At 37.3% G+C, this 21,740-nt stretch overlaps 1 protein-coding gene across 1 annotated transcript in view; it reads right to left on the bottom strand.

Moving 5' to 3' along the window:
- Positions 1-13,846, bottom strand: part of CNTLN (centlein) — a 188,462-nt gene extending 174,616 nt beyond the window's left edge. Inside the window, 2 exon segments of the mRNA XM_077790387.1 lie at positions 13,058-13,536; positions 13,614-13,846. Of these exon segments, the coding sequence (XP_077646513.1) occupies positions 13,058-13,536; positions 13,614-13,846 (712 nt within the window).
- Positions 13,847-21,740: the final 7,894 nt, after the last annotated feature.

Genomic DNA, 21,740 nt, shown 5'->3' with positions numbered 1-21,740 from the left:
TACTCAGAACAGGCTAAAAGGTGTCCGTTAAATGATAAACAAATAACAACTACAATCACAAAATACAAACCAAAGTCTTCACTAATCCTACGGAAGTAAGTGAAAAGTTACTGGAATTTCCAAAACTGTGAAACAATGATATTTCAATACATGCTGTTTATTTCTGATGATGACAAACTGATATTTAAAGTTACTACTGCAAATTATGAATGCCCACACACAGAACTATAAAGAAATGATGCAATTCTAACAACAGATATGCTAAATTAAATCATATATGCCTTTTACTATGCACCCAATATGTACTTTAACGTCTATGAATGCACACAAAACTAAGCAATGTCCTGCCCAAAAGAATAAGGATGCAAATGCATCTTCAAGTAATGTTACTAGTAAAAAAAAAAACCCAATTAAAGAAATAAAAAAACACAACTTCATCCAAAGTTAAAAGTATGAGAACTTTATTTCACAAAAGGAAAGTTTACACAGAAATGTATAAAATTTTTTATTAGGATAAAAAAAGTATTACAAAGAAATTAGTAAAAGAATTTTGAGTTACCATATGTGACTTTCTTCTCTTTAATATGCTGAACATTTTAATGGCTATTTCATTTAAATCTAAGTAATATGATTAATTAAGCATTTTGTATAATGGAATGAGTAAGAGTTAGAAATTATTAAGGTTTAAGATGAAAAGAAGTTTAAACAGCCTTTTTAAGCTCTTGGCAGAATTCATGGACTTGGTAAAGCTTTTCCCTGCATGGCCCTGGGAGCCAAACATTTTCCATGGAAAAAAGACTGCTTGCTTACACTATCTGAGGCTGGCACAGAAAAAAAATGTAGCTGCCAAGGTTACATTTACCCAAAGAACATTCAGCCTGCTCAAGTGCAAGTTAACAGCTCAAGAGGTCAGCAAGAGTGTACCTTGAACAGCTGAGATCTTATATAAAGGTAGAATACAGATGTCATTTGAAAGCTGGCAAAAATTACTCATTACTTAGAACATATCTAATGTCAGATAAAGAGGCTCACCCCACAATAACGTTTGCATGAAAGGACAAAAATACTCTGAAAAAAGAAAAGAGCACATTGTGTATTCCCTCAAAAGTGACATTTTTCCCCTCAGCCTACAGTGAAAGTGAATTGTAGTTCATCATACTGAAAGACAAAAACAAATGCAGACTACCCTAGGCTTTAGCAGTTTACTTTGCAAAGTAAACTGGATGTTTTTTTACTGATTTTTAACAGGAGCAAGCTCAGGAACACTGACAAAAGATAAGCCACTAACAAACATTATAAGGCATAATGAGCTACAGCACAAGTATTTGCTTTCCAAGTGAAGCTGTGAATTTATAAACATGAGCAGAAATCAAAAAACTAAGAATGCCTCTGACTTCCAAGCAGGGAAAGAAAAATATCCTTATTCAAAACATTTTACCTTCCTTTTGGAAGGGAATTCCAAGCATCACTATTTCACTGGCTATTTGATATCATAAATACCTAAAACTGCATAATATTGCAGTTATTTCTTCAATGGAAACATAAAACCATTGAATCTTTTGAGTAGTTTTATACAGCTTTATCAAGAAGAATTACCTGACATCTTTTTTCTGAAGTAATTACACTGAATTTACTAAAGCAAAACTTTTAAATTGGTGGTGAAACAAATATCAAAAGCATAAGCAGTATCTTCTTTTTTTTTTTTTTTTTAATGTCACAGAAACTATACACTTATAACAGTTTGGGTTTTACATTTACAAGTAAGTTTAGTTTTTTGTATAGATGTATATCGTGCATTGTGTTGAAAACAAGGATAAACTGAAAAACTCCCTCCTTTAACATAAATTCACACATCAAGCATCCCTGTTACCTCCAATTTTAAATCAGTACTCTTTTTGATGTTTCACTGTATTTATTTCTAAGCATGTTAATTACTATTAAGTGTTCCTATCATACCTTAAATCTTTACAGCATTACAAAATATTATTCACTAATTATTATTCATCTTCTCAAATCTAAAAGACAATGCCCTCAGAGCAGAAAAAGAAAACATAAGCCCCAACCTCTTCACACTCAATCCAAACAACCTCTTCTGCACCCCCACCTCTCCAATCATCACTATGAAAATACAGGACACAAACTCTCATTTTAGTTCTTTAATCAGTCCATATCCCAAAGTGGGAAAGCAAAGCAGATGGGAGGACAGAAAGAGCTATTGTTTACTGTTAATTTTTAATAAGAACTCTGTAATAATTACATACCCATAATTTTCTGTATTATGAATTGATTATTTCAAAACACATGATTGTCAGACTGGAAAAATTTGCATGGAAATCAAAACACTACATGGCATGGGGCATGAGGGGGAATGCAAAAAAAAACCTGGCTGGCTGGTATAAGCACTGAAAAACCTGCAAGAAAATTTTGTCTATGGATTGTTCTTGGCTCCCCAGAGATCTAGGATAGATTAGTACATTTCCAACTAAACAACTGAAATCTTTTATCAAGCTGACATATACACTTCACATGCAAATAACAAGACCTGTTTCTTTCTTGATGTCTCGCAAAATTTTTAAACTTACACTGCTGCATACTGTCAGTTCAGACTCTCTTGACCCACTATGCCAGTGCTTCTTTATGTTTTCCAGTCACATACTACATTCCTGAATAAGAGGTATTCTCATTATAACCATGTCCTGCTGAGTAGTCACAACAAAAATGCTCTTATTCTTTAACAAATCTATCTGTGAGGTGCTGTGCTTTTCAACAACCTGAAAAGTCACCAGAAGACTGATCAGTAACTCACAAGAAGACTTAGAACCTTAGACATACCAGGCTCTTAAAATAATGCTGTGTTATTTTCAATTTCACAGAAGTCACTCACAGACAGTATGCACTGTTAACATCTAATTATCAGGTAGAAATTTGTAAGAGGGCTGTAGGTGACTTGACCAGACTGTTTTTTTTAACAGACATCAGCAGCAAACAAGAGCATTTTCACCTGTCCCCTCAATTCCTTAATGTTGCAGTATAAGCGAGACACAAGCAACATGTAAATAGATCATAGTAAAAAAAAAGTTCCATGTATATTTCACGCATACTTTCTGTTCAAAGAAATTACTGTTATATTGTCTCTCTGTTATATATACTGTATATTGGTAGCCCTCACAACAAACATATGTTTGATTCAAATAGGACAATGTAGTATACTGCTTTACCTAACACTTGTAGGTAAATATACATCCACACACACCCTCAAACACACACTCCCTTAGAAACTGAATCCTTACTCATTACTGAACGCAAACAGGCACAATAAAAATAATATAGTGTCGTTGTTACAATGTTGATGCCCTAATAGTGCTCCAAGCAAAAGTACCACCCAACTTACACTAAAGATGCTGTCCTTACATGTGATTTAATCAGCATACTCTCAGATTAGTTCATCAACATAACAAAAAGACAGCAATGCACTTAACTGAGTAATTTCATTATATATTCTTTATTGGCATAAATAACTGACTTATTGTGGCATCAACTGGCAAGAAATAAAAGCTACTTCTTGGTCATGGCATAGTAAAAAAATTAACATCACTGACGGCAGATCAGTACCACCATAGGAGGTAAGAAGTTACTAGACAGACATGGACCTATCACACACAATGCCACCCTCACTGAACAGCAAAATGGAAATTTTTCTTCAGTGAGCACATGGGATACTCTGTTTCCCTTCATTCACTAGAACAGCCTTTTACTGGCAGTTGCTTTTTTCTGAGTACTCAATATTGGAGGTACTTGATGAATGTAGGAAATATTTTCAAAAAGGAGAAAACATGAGAAATCGAAAGCTTTCTTTTAAACCCCTTCGACATTAAGGATAGGATAAGTGAGATGCCAGCTTTCATTTCAAGCTATAACATTTAAAACTAATTCAATTAAAACTAACTGCAGTCATAGAAGTAATTTACACAGAAGATGCACAGACGTGGGTGGGATATGAATTTTCCAAGTCACATAATTGCCTTCTGTAAGCACTACAACTCAGAGTTATTGTAACAATTCTATCACTTACTTAAGAGTACAGGATAATTTAAAAGCTTCAGCACAGCTCTTAGAGTTAGTTTTGTTTAAATATAATGCTCTGGATCAATATAATCATAATGCACTTGTGATTTTTTAATCCATTCAAGAATACAGGAATGCATAAATAATTTTATTTTACAGACAATATAACCATATACATGCATTTGGGTATATTCCCTCTGTATTACCATGAGTAACCAAGTGCAATTTGGGTCCATTATTTCAACTGTGCCTGAAATGGCATTGTTCTATTTTCCAAATCCTGTGGACAAATAGGAGAATACCTGCATACCTTTTAAGCTGTGAGCTAAACTTCATATAGTTGAAACAGCACACTCTCCATAACAGCAAAGAACAAGAACACTATCTGAAATCATTCTTCAAGAACAGCATACCTCCTTCCCAAATCAAGATAGCTACATGGGAAAAATAGAAAAATCCAATCATTCTCCTCCATGCTGAATCTGTAACAACATGGTAAACACAGACATCACAGTGTGTTTTAGAGGCCTCCTTACTGCATTTGGAAAAAGTACAAGAGCCTAAACCTCTGCACATGCAACTCCCTTTATTGACAAAAGCAGTGGTTTGTTGTTCGCATAACAGATATTTTTTGCATTCATATCTATCTGACGGCAGACGAACAAAGTTCCCACTGACTGGAAGAAAGGGAATTTCATGTCTTTTTTAAAAAAGAGTAAAAAAGATCATGGGAACCACCAATCTGCAAGCATTATTATATTGTACAGTAAAATCATGTAGCAGGTCCTTCTGGAAGCTGTGCATCTTAGCTTACAATGTAAGATATAACCAAAAGTATTTTATTACCACCTTCATAAACTCTTAAAACAGGTGTGGCAGTGTTCCTTATCTCCTCCATGACTCATCCCTGATATTTCCCTCCAGGGGCTTTCTCTGCTAATGCACCATCAAGCCCCACTGCATGACTGATAAAATTACATCATCCCATTGTGAGATGCTCCGCCCAGGGTGATGAACCAAGCATTCCTACCTGGATATAATCTGAGGTTAGAAACATCATGGGCAGCCCTACCTACTGTGTTCCCAGAGGACAAGAGCTACTAACCATCACTGGACCTTCAGAGAAGGACCAGACCCTTCTACAGGATCACCACTTCAACAGAACCATGCCTTAACCACCACAATTTAATTGTACTGCTATCACCACATTGAACAACAGGCTGTATCCTGGCTCTGACACTGTTTTGATTGCCCATATTTTAATTTTCCTATTAAACTGTAGTTCTGACTTGGAATGTCTCACTGGCTTGCTTTCAAACCAGTACACTATGACAAGCATGGATGACAAGACAGTACTTAGATACAGGCAACATACCTCACCCAAGGGCAAACCATGCCTGTGATTACACCAGTGGACAAATGAAGGGCTATGGATGTCACCTACCTACATTTCCATAAAGCCTTTGATACAGTCCCCCACAACATTCTTGCCATTTATATGAAGAACAAATGGGTTTGGTGGATGCACCATTAGATGAGTACCGTTTTATGTCCCTGTCCAGAGGGTTACAGTTAAAAGCTCTGTGTCCACATGGAAACCAATCGTAAGTGTTGTTCAACCAGGGTTTATACTGAAACCAGTACAGTTTAATATCTTCCTAATTAAATCTTCACGATATAAACAGTACTAAGCTGAGCACTGCAGCTTCTACACCAGTAGGAAGGGTAGCATCCAGAGGGAAACGACAGGCTTGAAAATCTCAAAGGTGAAACAAGGTGAAGTGAAAGGTCTTGCACCTGTGTTTGGCAAAGCCCATCATCAATACAGACTGTGGGATGAATTGACTGAGAGGAGTACTGTGGAAAAGCACTTGCATGAACTGCTGGACAAAATGTTGAACATGAGCCAGCAGCATGCACTTGCACTCCAGAAAGCCAACCCCAGGCCCACCCCAGGTCACAGGAGACAATTCTCTCTCTCTCTTCTGCTGCTGCGAGACCCTACCTGGAGTACTGTGTCCAGTTCTGTGGACCTCAGCACCATAAGGACATGGCCATATCAGCACAGGTCCATAGCAGGGCCACAGAACTGATCAGAGGCATGGAGCACCTTTACTAATGTCTCAAGGAAGAGGTATAACAATCTTAAACTGTATCCTTTTAAATTCAGAAATATTTAAATTTGGATTAAGTATAGATTCCAACTGAACATAAGGAAAGCGAACAACGTGTTGTGGCAACAGAAGACTGCAGATCCTGTATTAATGAAGCATTCTAAGACATGCTGGGTAGGGTTTTAAGCAACATGGCCTACTGAAAGACATTCCTGGGAGGCGATTCCTCTTCCTAGGGAGGCAGGACTAGATGAACAATTCTGTAATCTCTACACCAAATTTTAAATTCCCATTGACATGCTGGGCCAATCTGAAATATTCACACACAGATATACTATGAATAGGGAACAAATTTATGAAGCACAAAAATACACTTTTTTCTTTTAAAGTTTTTTTTTTAAGTTTTACTTCTGTATTCTAAACCAGTATTTTTCACAAGGAATACCAGATACGAAAAAAATTCATTACACTTAACTAAAATTTGCAAGAAGTAAAACAAAGTAGAAGAAAGTAAACTTAGGTATTCAACAACACTACTTATGTACATAATACAGAAAGAGTAAGGCCTTTATTAATAGCACCTGTACAAATCAGACTCATGTGATTCACACTCCTTATGGCAAAATATAAGAGTATAAAATAACAAAGAAAACACCCAAAGCACTAAACAGCTGGCATCCCTTGGCACCAATAAATATGTGGTCTTGACTTAATCACTAATAAAAGAAATTAGCATTTAATGAATGGAAGAACTAAACACTTTGCTCCATTTCAAAACAACAGTATGGATAGCAACTATTTATCTAGAATAAATACTGCCACAGCCAATCCTTATGCTGGTAGTTTACAAAAATTTCAATTTTAGTCACAAAGTTGGATGGACAAGAACAAAGTCAATGTAAAAATACACCACTATGGAAGAACTATGTTTTAGTGTTCTGTTTTTTTTAAGTTTTAAAATTTAGTGTTACTTTTAATTCCCAGATATTGATTTAAAAACATTTCTAATATGTATCATCAGCATGCATCTGTAGTATCTAGTCATGTATTATGAAGCAACAGAATGTCTTGGTCTGTAAGTTAATGTTTTTGTCATGTTTACTTGTAAATAAAGGAGGAGGGTGTTAAAACTATATAAATAGTATCTATATAAATCAATAGTATCATGGCTACATTATTTTCAGTGGGTGTGCTGGATATTAAATTGGTCCAGAATTAATGAATAAATGCACCCATTTTTAGAGCTAATTAAATGTTTTCTGTTATCAGTGCTAATGATGGCAAATAGAATGTTTTAGAATCCTCTCTGACACAGAATGTGATCAAAATTATACAGTTCCACTGCCCACAAAGAACTGTTATTTTTCTTCAAGCACACTATAAAACAGGACATGAAGACCAAAATGGATTTATGCATAGCTTTTCTCAACAAGCAGGAAAACAGCATGAAACAAGGGAAGAAGAAACAGAAATCCCTGCCACCCCAGTTCCCACAAAGTAGCAGCCACCTTTCTTAATCCTCTTTTACCCAAAAATGCCTAGAGATACACATATTCTTCAAGATTTCTTTCCAAACACTGGTAAAAAAGAGAAGCAAAAGCAGCAGTACCTACTGGAAGATCTCTTTATCCCTCATTTATATTTAACACCTTCTGACAAAAGTGAATTTGTTGCAGCAGAACCTTTAAGAGATTACTGATCAGTTCCTAACTTTTTGACTAATGGTGAACTATCTATTTTTAGTGGATAAACTGCATTTGTAAATTTAAAATGATACATAGTATGGTTTCTTTGACTAAACAGTATGGTCTGCAGACTGCTGCCAGTTGGCTCACTGTATTTTTTGGGCTGTGCAGAGTACCACGCAATGGCGTCCTTAATTCCTAATACAGTAGAAGATTAGGCATTAGAACTATTACTGACAGAACAGGCATACGAGCTACAGAAGGTAGCACTAGTAAGGCCTCCCCAAAAATAATAAATGTATTTTTATGCAGGGAAAAGAAAAAAAAAAGATGGAGTAGTTCAGTTCTGGTAGAACCATAAAGTTAGAAAAGAAACTCCTCAGTAAGGAAAATACAGCATCATTTTAGGAGAAAGATATGCCATATTACTTTGAAATCAAAAAGTTGCAATGCATGAAATGAAGATTGATGATATCTTGGTTTTTTTGAAACTAATAATGGGTAAATTGTTAAGATACTTGTTTGAATTTGAAACAGCATTTCTGACGAATTTTGATGATTCTAGGATGGTAAATATAAAATTAAGCTAAAGAAATCTAACTTGTCATGTGAGTATCACCAACAGCATAAGTGAAACCAGAAGATAATGTTGTGTTGCTTCTTCCAACTTTTTGTATTGTCATCAATATAGGATACTCTGTTCAACAGGAAAAATCCAGTCCAGAATCACTGACTGGTTCAAAGCAAGGATTTGATTAAGTTTCCCATTAGAGGTATTCCCATCAGAATACCTGAAGGAATTATTCCTATCTTTTCAAGTAGAGAATAGAGGGGCATGATAGTCTCTATTCTAGAAAGAGCCTCAGAGCTAGGACATCAATCATCAATTTAGCAATGCTCATTATTTTGCACCAAATGAACAGTCTTTCACAAGAGGCTTCCCTACAGGACACCAAGGAATATGCTATGAATCTCTATAGACGAAACAGGTGGTTTAAAGAAATACACTATGTATTGTATTGTGTTGCAAAAGAAAGCACATAATGCTAAAGAAAGTAATTTTGGCTCAGAATCAGCTTCCAGAGATATCACGTATCATCCCCCTTACTAAAAAAAAACCCAATAAAAAATCAAAGCAAGCACAAGATAAAAACCAGAAGCAAATAAACCAGACTAATTCCTATCCAGGAATGATCACATTTTGCAAAAACAGTATAGCCCTCTGCTCCACCTCCAAAAATACACAACCACAAGGGAAATAAGATGGAGGTAAAACATAAACCAGGTCTTTTCAGCACCACGGAAAAACACATTCTCTTGGGAATAATAAGTATTGAAGATATTGATATTGGTATTTTGAGGTGCTAGGCAGTAGCATAAAACTCTGAAATAGAATACAGCAGTTAACAGAAGTAATAGAGACAAGATGTGACATGACTTACTATTTGACTTTTGTCTTTCCACTGCCCTCCAATAACATTGAACCCATTACAGAAATGTAAAAAGGTACCAAAGAAAACAAGAAATTTAAAAATAAAAAACATTTTTTTATTTTCTGTTCAGTTGTTTTCAGGAACCAGAACTTTATTTTTCAAGTAATTCTCAAATAAAATAAGAAGAGCCACTGAAATTGAAAATAATTACAAAATGTCTCATTGCAAACACAACCATAATTTTCCCAAAACAGAAGAGGTATTTCCCAAAAATAGAGGTATGCCTCCTTAGCTTTATACAATGCTTCTCAGTAGACAATCTGGGAGTTTAGGACTATTTTCTTAATTTGGCTTTCTCATTTTTGCAAATTCCACCACAGAATTATATGTCCATGCCAGTTTTTGCAGAGTGACTTCAAGAAAATTGTACTTTTAAGGCCCCAAGATCTTGCTTATTACTAGTTACAATCCTACAATTGTTTGAGTACTATTAAAGGAAATGGTACTATTAAAGGACTGCCCAACTTTGGCTGCAGAAGTCAAGACTTAGTAGTAGAACCTGAGCTTTAGAAAGTTAGAAAGTAATTAAAAAAAGGAACATAAACACAAAAAACCAAGAAGTATTAAATTCAGGAGTATGACTCTTGTAGGCACCTCTATTTTGTTGGAATTGTTACCATAAAAAAAAAAAAAAAAAAAAAAAAAAAAAAAAACCCACAGAATAAATGTGAATTAGAACCTTGTTTTGAACAGAAAGGCCACCACCCTGGATGACTGGAAAAGTCACGCTCTCCAGGATTCTGCCACAGAAAAGAAACAATATCCAGAAGTAGATGCCTGGAATACCTGAGGTTAGAGTAAAGTTAACATGCACAATACTCAGGAGCTTCACTAGCCAAAGAAGACTCCCATATATTGAGTCAGTAGACCACTACAACAGGCTCCACTTCCCCGAAAAGATTTCATTTCATAAGTGCAGTTTATATGACAGTGAATCTAAAGTCCAAGATGGTGTGTGCAAGAGAAACATGGCATCATTTACTCAGATACTAAATCACTTTTGGATACATACATCTTTCGCTAAAACTTTAGCCACAAAAATTTGATCAATGCTTTTTTTCTTTGGGGAAAAAAATATCCAAAAGGCTAATACGTCAACCAATATCTAAGACTAATTCTTTAGTTCTACTGCACCCTTAAACTATTAAACTAGATTTCAGCTGGGAAGGTTTTTTTTGGAAATGCAGTTTATGAGCTTGTGAAGGGAAAAGGGAAAAGGGAAAAGGGAAAAGGGAAAAGGGAAAAGGGAAAAGACTTGGGCAACTTTATCCAGTTGCTAGATGAACAGTTAACATGCTCTCACTAACATCTTTTATAAAGGCACTTCCATAATTTTTCTATCCAAAATGCCTGCTAAGGCACTCTATAAAACCCTAACCAAAAGCATAGAAAAGAAGACAAAGAAAATCTTAATTGAAACTGCTACACTTTTACTGTGATACACCTCCACAGGCTGTCCTGAGGCGTTGTAGTCTCCAATAATGGAAATACACAAAACTTAACTAGGCACTGTCCTAGGCAATCTGTCCTGGGTGGGGTGCATTAGATGCTCTCAAGAATTCAGTTCCAAACTAAATGGTTTCAAAATTCTGACTAATAAGGCCTGCAAATATTAGGAAACAGCACAGAAACAGAAGAAGTTCTTAGATCTAAAGGGAATTAAGCAAACCACAGCAAATGAAATGAAATTACACAAAAGAAATTAGCTGGTCAGCAACTTTGTATTTCATCTGAAAAGATGCTAGAAGAACAGAACATTAACATTACCCATATGTATTCATGCTTTCAAATTACTTGTCTTTACACAAAGGATTCATATCAAATGTAATCTTAAAATGGATTAACCATCTACAAATAATTTCATCAGTTGACTTTCAAACCACTTGAAGAATTTTACTGAAGTCCACTCAGTAAATCAGGCCATTTTAGTTCAAATTCAAATTCAGAATATCTTCACAAAACTTCTTTACAAATTTAATCACCTTAGAGAAAAGCTGTGGTGAAAAAGCTGCCTAATTGATGAGGCCATCACCTCTTTCACGTATTAAAATCTGGCTTCCCCCTTCTGTATGTAATATATGCATGCTTAAACCTGTCAAATGTATTGATGGATTAGTAAAATAGTAAAGCATGTAGATGTCTACCCTGCAGTACTTTCAGAGAATCTTTGCTTAAGAGATTGCTGCTCCACTTTCTTTTTTATTAATAATCTGAAATATATCCTGAACACATGCATCCCCTTTCATTCAAAGGATGGTATCAATTGGATTCTACCTAAATAGGCTATGTTTTCAAAAACTGTAACTAGAGTCCTGTTCTTTTTTTGCCTGCTTTCCTCAACAAAAGATAATCTGATAAGTGATCTGACAAAGATCTAAGAATGGCAAGATAACGTGCAAGAAACTTAAAATAAATACATTCCAAAATACTTTGCTGACTTCAACACCTGTGGAATGCGTTCTCAAGGAACAAGTACAAATGCACATGTAATTCAAATTAATCTAAAGGGGAAATCAGATGCTTAACTACAATTTGTACACATCAAGTTATCAAAGCCACTAGAAATTCAGATTTGTACTGTTTCTTCAATGTTTCTACATATAATGCTCTTTAAAAATACTACATGCTACAAGGTTTTAGTAATATATAATTTATGTTCAACTAGTAAACAAGCAGAGCACAGGACTTCCTTCTGCATCCACCAAATTTTGTCTTAATAGTGCACATCTGCATACTAGGTATAGTAAACTGTATCTTTATGGAGAGTTTCCTTAACATCTGTCACAAGACATTGAAGATATCCCCTAAACATTTAGCATTGTTTAGCATTTCCAAACAGGATTTTCACTACACAGCTCATTCTCCCCGCAGATCTCCTATGAAACATGATTTCTCACAAAATCTTGATTCTAACCCATGGCAGGAATCAAATGCCAATTGTCATGTGTATCAATACTGTTTGAGGCAGGAAACCTCTACTAACTTTCAGGTAGATGCTTTCTTCTGATGGCTTCATCAGGCCAGACCTTCATAGCTTTAAGCAGATGACATCCCACGTGAAAATACTGTTTTGGCACCTGCAACATAAGGTGTCGCTTCCCTCTCTGCCATATACCTTTGGTGTAATCCACGTGTTTGGCAGAGAACTTTCTCTGATTTCTAGAACAAGACCTCACATAACAAATGGTTTTTATATTTTATTAAGTACACCTATTAGTGATGAATGACAACTGAAGAAATTAGGATGGACCAGCTTCCAATGAAGGGAAGCCACAGGGCAAGACGCAGAGGAGGAACTTTTTCAAGTACACCCATAATTACTCATTAAACCTTTCCTTCTCAGAAACAGCTTGCGTATATGTAATCTTGATGCAAGGTTGGGAGAGAGATGAAATTACCTCCAAAGGTTCCTTCAAAACTTAAAATTCTCTCAAAACCCCTCTGCATGATCATTTCCCCCCGAAGTTGCACAAAGCAGCGCCTCGATACTTTTACTATTTCAATTCAAGCGAACCGTGGCCTCTGGAAGGGCGAACAAACTCAGCGTCAGGACAGGTGGTTTCACGCAGGGCAGGGGCCCGAGCCCGATTTAATTCCTGGAGGCGCTGCTGCTCCTCCCTGCTGGCCGGAGCGAGACGCGAACCCGCGAACCCGCGCTCCCACGGGCCGCGCCCGCCCGGCCCCGCCCGCGCTCAGGTACCTGGCAGCGGCTCCGCTGCTCCGCCAGACCCGCAGCTCTTCCTCCAGGCCCGCCACCCGCTGCCTCGCCGCCTCCGAGCCCCCCGAAGCCACCGCCAAAAGCGTCGCGCCGCTCCTCCTGCGGAGACGGCGAGGGGAGAGGAGGGAGCGGGCTCAGGCGGCCCCCGCCCGCCCGCGCCTGGGGGAAACGGGGGAGCATCAGCGCCGTGAAACACGCAAATGAAAACTTTCCGCCGCACTCGCGGCGCGGGCGAGCGCCGGAAACCGCAGGGAAGAAAGAGGACGCGGTGCAATGACGTCACAGCGCTACCGCCACCGCGGCGAGGAGAAGGGGCGAGGGGCACGTTTGAATTCGCCCGCCCGAGGCGCGGCGCCGCGCATGCGCCGTGCGGGCAGACTGGCCGGGCGCGGGGAGCCTGCCGCCGCCCGCCCCAGGGCGCCTCTGTCCGGCCAAGGTCCCGAGCGAGGCGTGCGAAATCCCTGAGAAACCACGGGATCCATCCCTAGCACTTGTGTCCCACCTCTTTCAGATCTTGATGTTTACATGTGGAGCGTACAGGTCAGACTCATAGGATGGGTGAGGCTGGAAGGAACCTCCGTGACCATCGTGTCCAGCCTCCCTGTTCAAGCAGGCTGATCCCAGAGCACATGGTACAGGATCGTCCTCCAGTGTCCCCAGTGAGCGAGACTTCACCGCCTCTCTGCGAAATCTGTCCCAGTACTCGATCACTGCACAGTGAAGTTCCTTCTCATGAACAGGTGGAGCTTCCTGGCCTCTGTTTTTGTCCATTGCCTCTTGTCCTGTTTCTTGGAGGACAGGACCGAGCAGAGCCGGGATCCATCGCTGACCCCCTGTCTTCAGATACTCGCAGACATTGATGGGCGTTCCTATCTTAATGGTGTTCTGCAAGGTGCTGAGGCTCCAGCATATCCGAGTCAGAAGTCTCGTGCCTTTTTCTCTTTGTTTGCTTTTTTTTCCCTCTGAATTAAATACTAACAATTGCAAGACAAGAGTCAGAGTCCTGGGTTTAGATTAGGTCTTGATAGTGTTTTATGAGCACACGTGCTTCTCAGGAAGTTTCTCAGATTTATAACTTCCAAGAGCTGGCTTTCAGAGCCTGCAACTGTAAGCAAAGGAAGGCTTCAAAAATCTAACCATTACAAATATGACAAATATTTCAGCCGGTGGCACTATGTATTCTGTTTAAGATACAAATACGTAGAGTAGATGGCTTTGTAATAAAGGGTTTAACAGCATTGCCAAAGCAAATCACTGTAGCCTACATGCGTGGTTGCACTCTGTGGCCACAGTGGAGATCCACCAGCCAGCACACACCCAGTGGCCAGAGGGCACTCACGGAGTGGCCACCCCCGATCTCTGCCCAGACCACCTAGGGTGGTGGTGATCGCTGCGGCGTGGGTGGCAGAGCAGAGGCACAACACGAGGAGTCCAGGGCAAAGGAAAAGGCAAGGACCACTTGACTCAGTTTCCAAAGAAAGCTTATTCCCTGAAGGGGTCAGGAACAAGTGAGAAGACCTCAGGCTCTGAACAGTGTTTTAAGAGGGGAGGGTAGAAAAGGTGGAAACATCTCTTAACCAATAAAAGAATCCCAGGGGTGGAGTACATCACTGAATGTGTCCAATGGGGTTTACACAGGGGGGGGAAGAAGCCTTACAAGCCAATTCTCTTTTAAGGAACTGAGTGGAATATTGTAGAACAAAAGGGGTGTAGCAACTCTGACTGACAAGGGTAGGGGGCAGACAATGGCATATAAGGGGATAAGGGGAGGAACAGGGAAATTGAGGTAAGGATGGACAGACAAGTGACAGGGAAGCTTTGTGGTAAACAACTTAGGAACAAACCGTTGGGGGAACAAAATGGGTATGTTTTGAACCTAGGTACCACTAGAACTTACTAATAAATCTAACTTTCACATTAAAAAAACAACTGCAAAACGCCAAACTACCACATATATGGGAAGCAAAAACTCAAAAGCATAGACTTTCGCCCAAACAAATGGAGAAAGAAGTTGAAATACAGTCGGAATATATTTTAACACAGAAATTGCATTTCACCAATGCCAGTATCTTACTACGGAAATACAGTACCTGGTTTTATAGAGAAATATGTTTTCTTTTCCTCTCCATTGTAACTTTTCCATGGTTCTGGAAAAGTTGCCCTGAATATATGATTGTGACAAGAAATAAAACTCTTTGTGTTTGTGTATGTGTACATGGAGATAAGCATGTAAATTAGGATATACATTAAAATGTCCAGTCCTTCCACCTGTGGCCCTAGTAGAAAGATTCCTGCATCCTTGGTGATAGCTGTGCCTGGCAAGTTGACTTTTTATCGCATTGATGTCCAGGAGCCCTTCTCAGAGGTAGAGAATGGCTACAGTACCATTTTTTCAATTAAAATTTTTACTATTACTGCAAGTATTATCTGCACAATTAGAAATGTAAACATAAAGGTGGAAGACTGCATTTGAGTCTTCTCTGTCCAGTTATATGTAGATTTAAGGAGATTCAACAATTATTGGATCAATACTACATCTCTCCTTAGAACAGCCTGTCATTTATCTTTGTGTGTTATTAAATATTCAAACGTTCATATGACCATCATGTCAATTCTAACATGTTTACATTTTCAACTTTTTCTTTGCTTTTAGGATCTCCTAGTTCTCTTCTACCATAAATTCATTATCCAGTCACTATGTAGCCTTCACTTTTTCCACATCTCTGCCTTTTAATAACCATATTTTTAAGTTTTTCATTTGTTTCCTAATATTTTTATCATTGTCCCCTTGACCATTTGTTCCCTATTACACTTGGGCAACAAGAAGCTAACTTTACTTAAAAAACAATGTGCTTAGCTTAACTGCTGAACAGCTACAATGACTAAACAGGATTTAAAAACATCTTCCAAGTAAAAGGTCATTCAAAGTTGAGCTGAGAAGATTCAGTTCTTACAGAGGCTAGACTCAAAGCTTGACAGAACACAAAACAACAGACGGCAATTCCCTAGAAATTTAGAACCTTAAAAAATAAATGTGTGTATTTACTATTTGTGTAGATACAACATGTTACCACAATAAACACAAAAGTAACACTTCCCCATAGCAAGATACTTATTTTAAGGGCATAATATTTTTGTATGTTGTTTAACTAACATCACATTTGTTTTCCTGCTATTTCATAAGCTTATTCTCTGTAATATAAAGTTTCTAGTTATTAACCCAGACAGCATTAATGATAATTCTTAGAATATTAGGGAAATTTGAAATGTTGAGTTGGCAAGTTTTGGTGAATTGGGAGACATTGACTTGTATTGGAGTATTTTGTACATTATGTTTCTCTCTAATCTTCATATTTTGGAACCCCTCAATTTACAATTATCAAATCCATGAGACTGTTAGTCTAAATTCTTCCAAAATTATTTTCCCTTTGATTTCACTTTTATAAAATTAAACAACATCTATTGAAAATGCATTGCTCAATTGAAACTTATTTGTTATGGCTTGTACTCATTTACAGTTCCTGTGAATGTTACACAAATGGAAATGCTCCCCAAGTAGCTTTGGTGACAGAAACAAAAAAAGTATTTTTATTTGGTGGAGGTTTTTTTTTCTTGTGCTTGGGAAATTTCACATCTTTCTTTGAAACATGTTCATATTACAAACATGTTGCATTTACTCCTGATGACATAATTACTTTTTTTTTCTGATTGTATATTTTTTTCTTATCTTAATGTGAAATATAAAATTACTCCATTCATTTTGATAATCCCAATGCTTCATTATTAGAGGTAAAGACATGTAAGTACATACTAGAACATTTTCATTTTCCTTTAAACAAAAAATGCCCTTACTAATCTGATTTGAATTAAAAGTGTTAAAATGTTACACTAAATTACTTGCATTTCTCCTTGGATTTTTTATGTTGACTGTTCATGTTTGTTGCTAGTAGTTTGCTAGGCAACAGCATCATCAAACAGGTACTTTCTGAGAGATATTTGTCAGCTAATCTGAACAAAAGAAGTCAAAATTGCTGAAGTTATTTCTAGCAGGTTTTGGCAATGTCCTTATAATTTAAGGAATTTGTATGTTTCTCAAGAACATATTACAACCCTAGAAATATGCTTGTTCTTGTTAGGTAATGAATTCAAAAATTATTTGCTTCCAGTGAAAGTTTCTGGAGGTTTTGTGATGTTGGTTTGAGTTTGGGTTGGTTTGGTGGTTTTTGCTTGTGTATGCATTCAGGGCTATGGGGAACATTTTTTCCACTTCTATGACATCTGTATATAATAGCATGATTACAGTCATAGGAAGAATGGGTGTATAACAGTGAAAAGGTCTGTAAGGAGAAGTAACATCTGATATTGGATCATCTGCCATAACCAAGACATCAGACAGATCATTTGGTTGTTAGGGAAAAAAAAAGAAAAGGTGAAAAAAGTTTTTGACAAAATTTACATTTCTTGTTTCCAACTGCTTGTAATAAAAGATACTGCTTCAGACCTCATTTCTACAATTATATTCATATTGAATTAGCTGATTTTGAAAAACTGGAGCTGGAAAAGGTCAGCACAGAAGCCTAGATTCACTGATGTACAGGCCTGGAGTTCCACCACAAGCACAGTTCATTTTTCACCCAGTGAAAAGAAAGTACCATCTTAATCTCATAAGCAGAGAGTAAGATAGCAGAGGTCTGATTTGCTCCTGAAAAGACATAAGGTAGAACTAAGTAACCTCCATAATATATCAATTTTATTGCTTTAGTTTACTGCATACTTTTCTACTGCACACTATACTATACCTAAAGGCTGAGTAAGCATCAATCAACAGGTTACACTCCCCAGAAGGACTACATCATGATACCAGAGGAGTCTATAACATGGTCCTGTTCCACTTACCTTTACCATGGAGAAGGCTTCAATGTTTCATTGTCTTTTTTTAAATGAGGTCACAGACCTTGGCACTACACCTTTCAAGGCAATGAAAAATAAAAGTCACTAATATAAAGTCAGCCAAACAAAGCACAGAGGGAGAAGGTGATTAACAGCTCTGGATGAAGTGCCTGCCCCATAGCACCTGCCAGAAACGTGAGGCGTCAGGGAGGGCTGGACAGCTGAAGGTTATTAACAGGGGGATTCCAGGGTGGCTGTCCTGGCAGAGGCACACTGGGTTTGTGTTGTAGTAACTGAAGAGATGGGTTTAGCTGAGCATTGGGAATTGATTGTTTCTTTGTTAATTTATTTCTTAGTGAAATTAAACCCAGAAAGAAGTTGAGCTTTGACCTTGAGTGTGGTGTGTAGCCTGTATCATAGACTAACTGGGAGAGTCACCTGGTTATGGAAGAGTTGCATGGAAAATTAAGAACTGAGTTTCATTGCCCTGGGAAAGGGTGTGAAGAGTACATGGCCACCCAGGCTCAGTAAGTAAGCCATGATACCCTTCTTAACCCAAGGAGTGGTTGCTGACAGCAGCAATACTGTCCATGACCACCCAAACTTTTTAGAGTGCAGGAGACATGGATGAGGCGCTCCCTCACCCTAGGGACTGCAGCTGAAAACATACACCTACACATCCTCTCATTGCAGTCATGCACATGCATACGACACAAGAGCCATGAACATGTGCAAGTGCCTCAAAATTACCTATTTTTCATACTAAAAATCAGGTTTGCAACAATTTATATGTTTTAGTATTGGATACTGCTGCACAATGCAAAGAAATAAACTGGTTTTCTGAATGGGGACAAATTAAAAGTACTGCAATTTATTAAATAAGAAATTTAACTTCAATTAAAAAATTGCTACATTGCAAATCTCTGTAATTCAGAAATAATAAGAGAATTTTGAATAGAAATTTTAAAGTGAATGTCTCAGGCAAGCTGCAAAATTGATGGAAGTATAGCTTACCTCATTTAACATGACAGAGAGGTTAAGGTGTAGTCAAGCTAAGTCACACCAGAGTGCACAGCAGTAGCATTGATAAAGTTGCAAATATTAAATAGGGTATAAATCAGAACCAAGCTATGTTTTTGGCTCAAAACAGAGCCAAGACATATGATTTTCAGTCTTTAACAGTTCATACTCAATTAACTTGCTGAGTTCTTTAGCTTGAAATTCTGAGGTAAATGTCTGTTTGTTTCTGTTTGTTAACAGATTTTCAGTTGACCATCATGTTTAACCTAGAGTTATTTGCAATCACTTGAATTCAGAAAGTACTTCAGATGAACAAACAAGATTCTATTTTTATTATCTGCGTGCACCATGGCAGTAGCTAAGAGTTACTGGGAGGGCACTTTGTGCTGCAGTATTTCAGTTGCTAACACTCTTCCCAAAAGCACTGTTTGCTATAAATTCCCAGCCCAAGGGAATACAGAACAGATACTGCACATTGCATTCTAGGGTGGTACTGCAGACTCAGCCCAACATGAACTCTTCTTGCAGCCTGAACTCCATCATCACAGTGGGATTCAACTGACTCAATTCACCAAGATAGAGCTCGTGTATTTTGGCAGCAATGCAAAGTTATGCATTTGAACTTTCCTTTCCTTTCCTACTGTGGCTGATTACTTTGTTAGAGTTACTTTGTTAGAGTAACAAATTGAGACTCCATATCTGTTGATTTAAATTTCTAGACACAGTTTTTGGTCAACCGAGTTGCTTTCTTTAGAGACAGAAAATATTTAAGAATAAATACTATCTAAAGATCTGTATTAAAAAATTAAAAATTAAGCATTGTAATGAAAACAGAATTTAATAATTTAAAATTACCTGGAATAATTCATAACCAAAAGATAATTCCTGTAGAAATTAAGGGACTCTTTAACACTGAATTTCAATAAATGTGTTTGTTTTGGTTCATTTTTCTCAGCAGTTGTATCCTATTAATGTGCACAAGATAAGGATTTATTTAAGCCTGTAAAATAATTTCATTATGTCTGAAGGCAGACAGTAGAAGGGCTTAGAGATAGCTTTTCATGTTTACTCATTTGTGAGGGAGATTGGCAATTGCCAAATCATACTAAGTTTCGAATTTCCAAAAAAAGCAGAAATAGAATTCTTGGTACACTTTCTTTTCAATTCAAAAACAAATAAACAACATTCTAATAGAGTATTACAGTGGTTTACCAAGAATAATTACATTCCTTTTTTTTTTATTCCAGAAAATGAAACTTAATTATTACCGCCTCTCACAGGTCTTTCGGAAGTTCCCTGTTACTTTCCTTAAAACTCCTTCTGGAGTCCTTTGATTACATAAGTATTTCTAGGGTTGTTTCTTATTATGCTTTTAATGCTTCCATCATACAGTATAAACATATTGCCCAAATAGGACCTAAGAGCTCAAAAACTGAAAATCAAATATAAATAGCTACTAGAAATCACAATTTTATTTTCCATCTGACCAGTGGTTATTGGACACTTAGCACACTATATATCTCTTGAAAACTACAGATTAAAAAAATCTAATTTGTTTGTATGACCCAAACAATGGTAGAAATATGCTAAATGAAGATTAGTTACAGGCACTAAAAAATGGATACTAATATTTTTATTGCTTCAAATGTCTGAACTTACTACAATATGATATATTGAGACTATGAATGATATGAATGAAATATGTAGCCCAGGCAGCAATTACATTAGATCATGTGTTGGTTTTCCTCCACTTTCTTCAGAAAATTATGTACAGTTACAGGTAGAAGAATATACAGTCTCATGTTGCAAGCTAACTCTACTTTTTCATTATCATCAGTTGAGTCTTTGTATTCCTAGTCAGTGTCAGCTTGACATCTGTCTCCCCTGGCCAATCTGCATCCTGACCATGTGACTCCTGACCACATGTTTTACAAGTATCCTCAAAATGATCCAATTCCTGAGTTGCTCTGATATTCTGCATGAGCTTTCTGGCAGTATTTTGTGATCTATAAAACCCTTTGTGTTAGTCAGTCTTTTATCTTTTCTAAGGTATCTTTTCTGAGAATCCAACCAAGTTAATTTAGATGTCAGGACTTTGACAAATGATCTCTGAATAATCCAGCACAAGCTTCAAATACAATCTTTGTGTCCCTGGCCCCCTGTGCATCACTAAGACTTCCACATGAGCTCTTATATGAAGAGCAGAGCAAGCAGCAGAAGACAGTAGCTTCTTAAAGTGTTGCAGCTTTATGGATTAGATGGGAATATATGTATAATTTCCAGGAACACTCAAGAAGTTAACTTGAAGTCTGTGAATTCTTATTATCTATGTGCATAATTTTGGTTTTGTCTACTGTAAATAGGGTATAGTCATCTGGCATATTTGAAGAATCTATCATATGTTGTGCTAATGGGATTATTCATATTTTGCAGGTACATTGCAACATTCCTTAAATTGCTAAATACCAAAATTTCTTAAATTTTGTTAAATTATATTAAAAAAAAAAAGAACAGAATTGGGAGCTTGGTGCTAATGCCTCAGCTTGCTCAGTCACCATTTTAAACATGTTTTTTTGATGCTAATAATACATAAATCTGCCAAGTCATGGAGACACACTTCATTCTGAAACCTCATGGTATGACCATAAACAGAGGAAATGTATTCTCTTACATGAGGGTCATTTAGCTGGCTACAAGTACTTACCCAATTGCACAGTTTTTATTAGAAGGTGGTTCTGGCCTCATGCTTCACAAA

The sequence above is a fragment of the Lonchura striata genome, chromosome Z, assembly GCF_046129695.1.
Source record: "Lonchura striata isolate bLonStr1 chromosome Z, bLonStr1.mat, whole genome shotgun sequence".
NCBI classification, from domain to species: Eukaryota; Metazoa; Chordata; class Aves; order Passeriformes; family Estrildidae; genus Lonchura; species Lonchura striata.
Note: the sequence above shows the minus strand (reverse complement) of the source record. Positions and strands in the feature narration are given on the sequence as shown.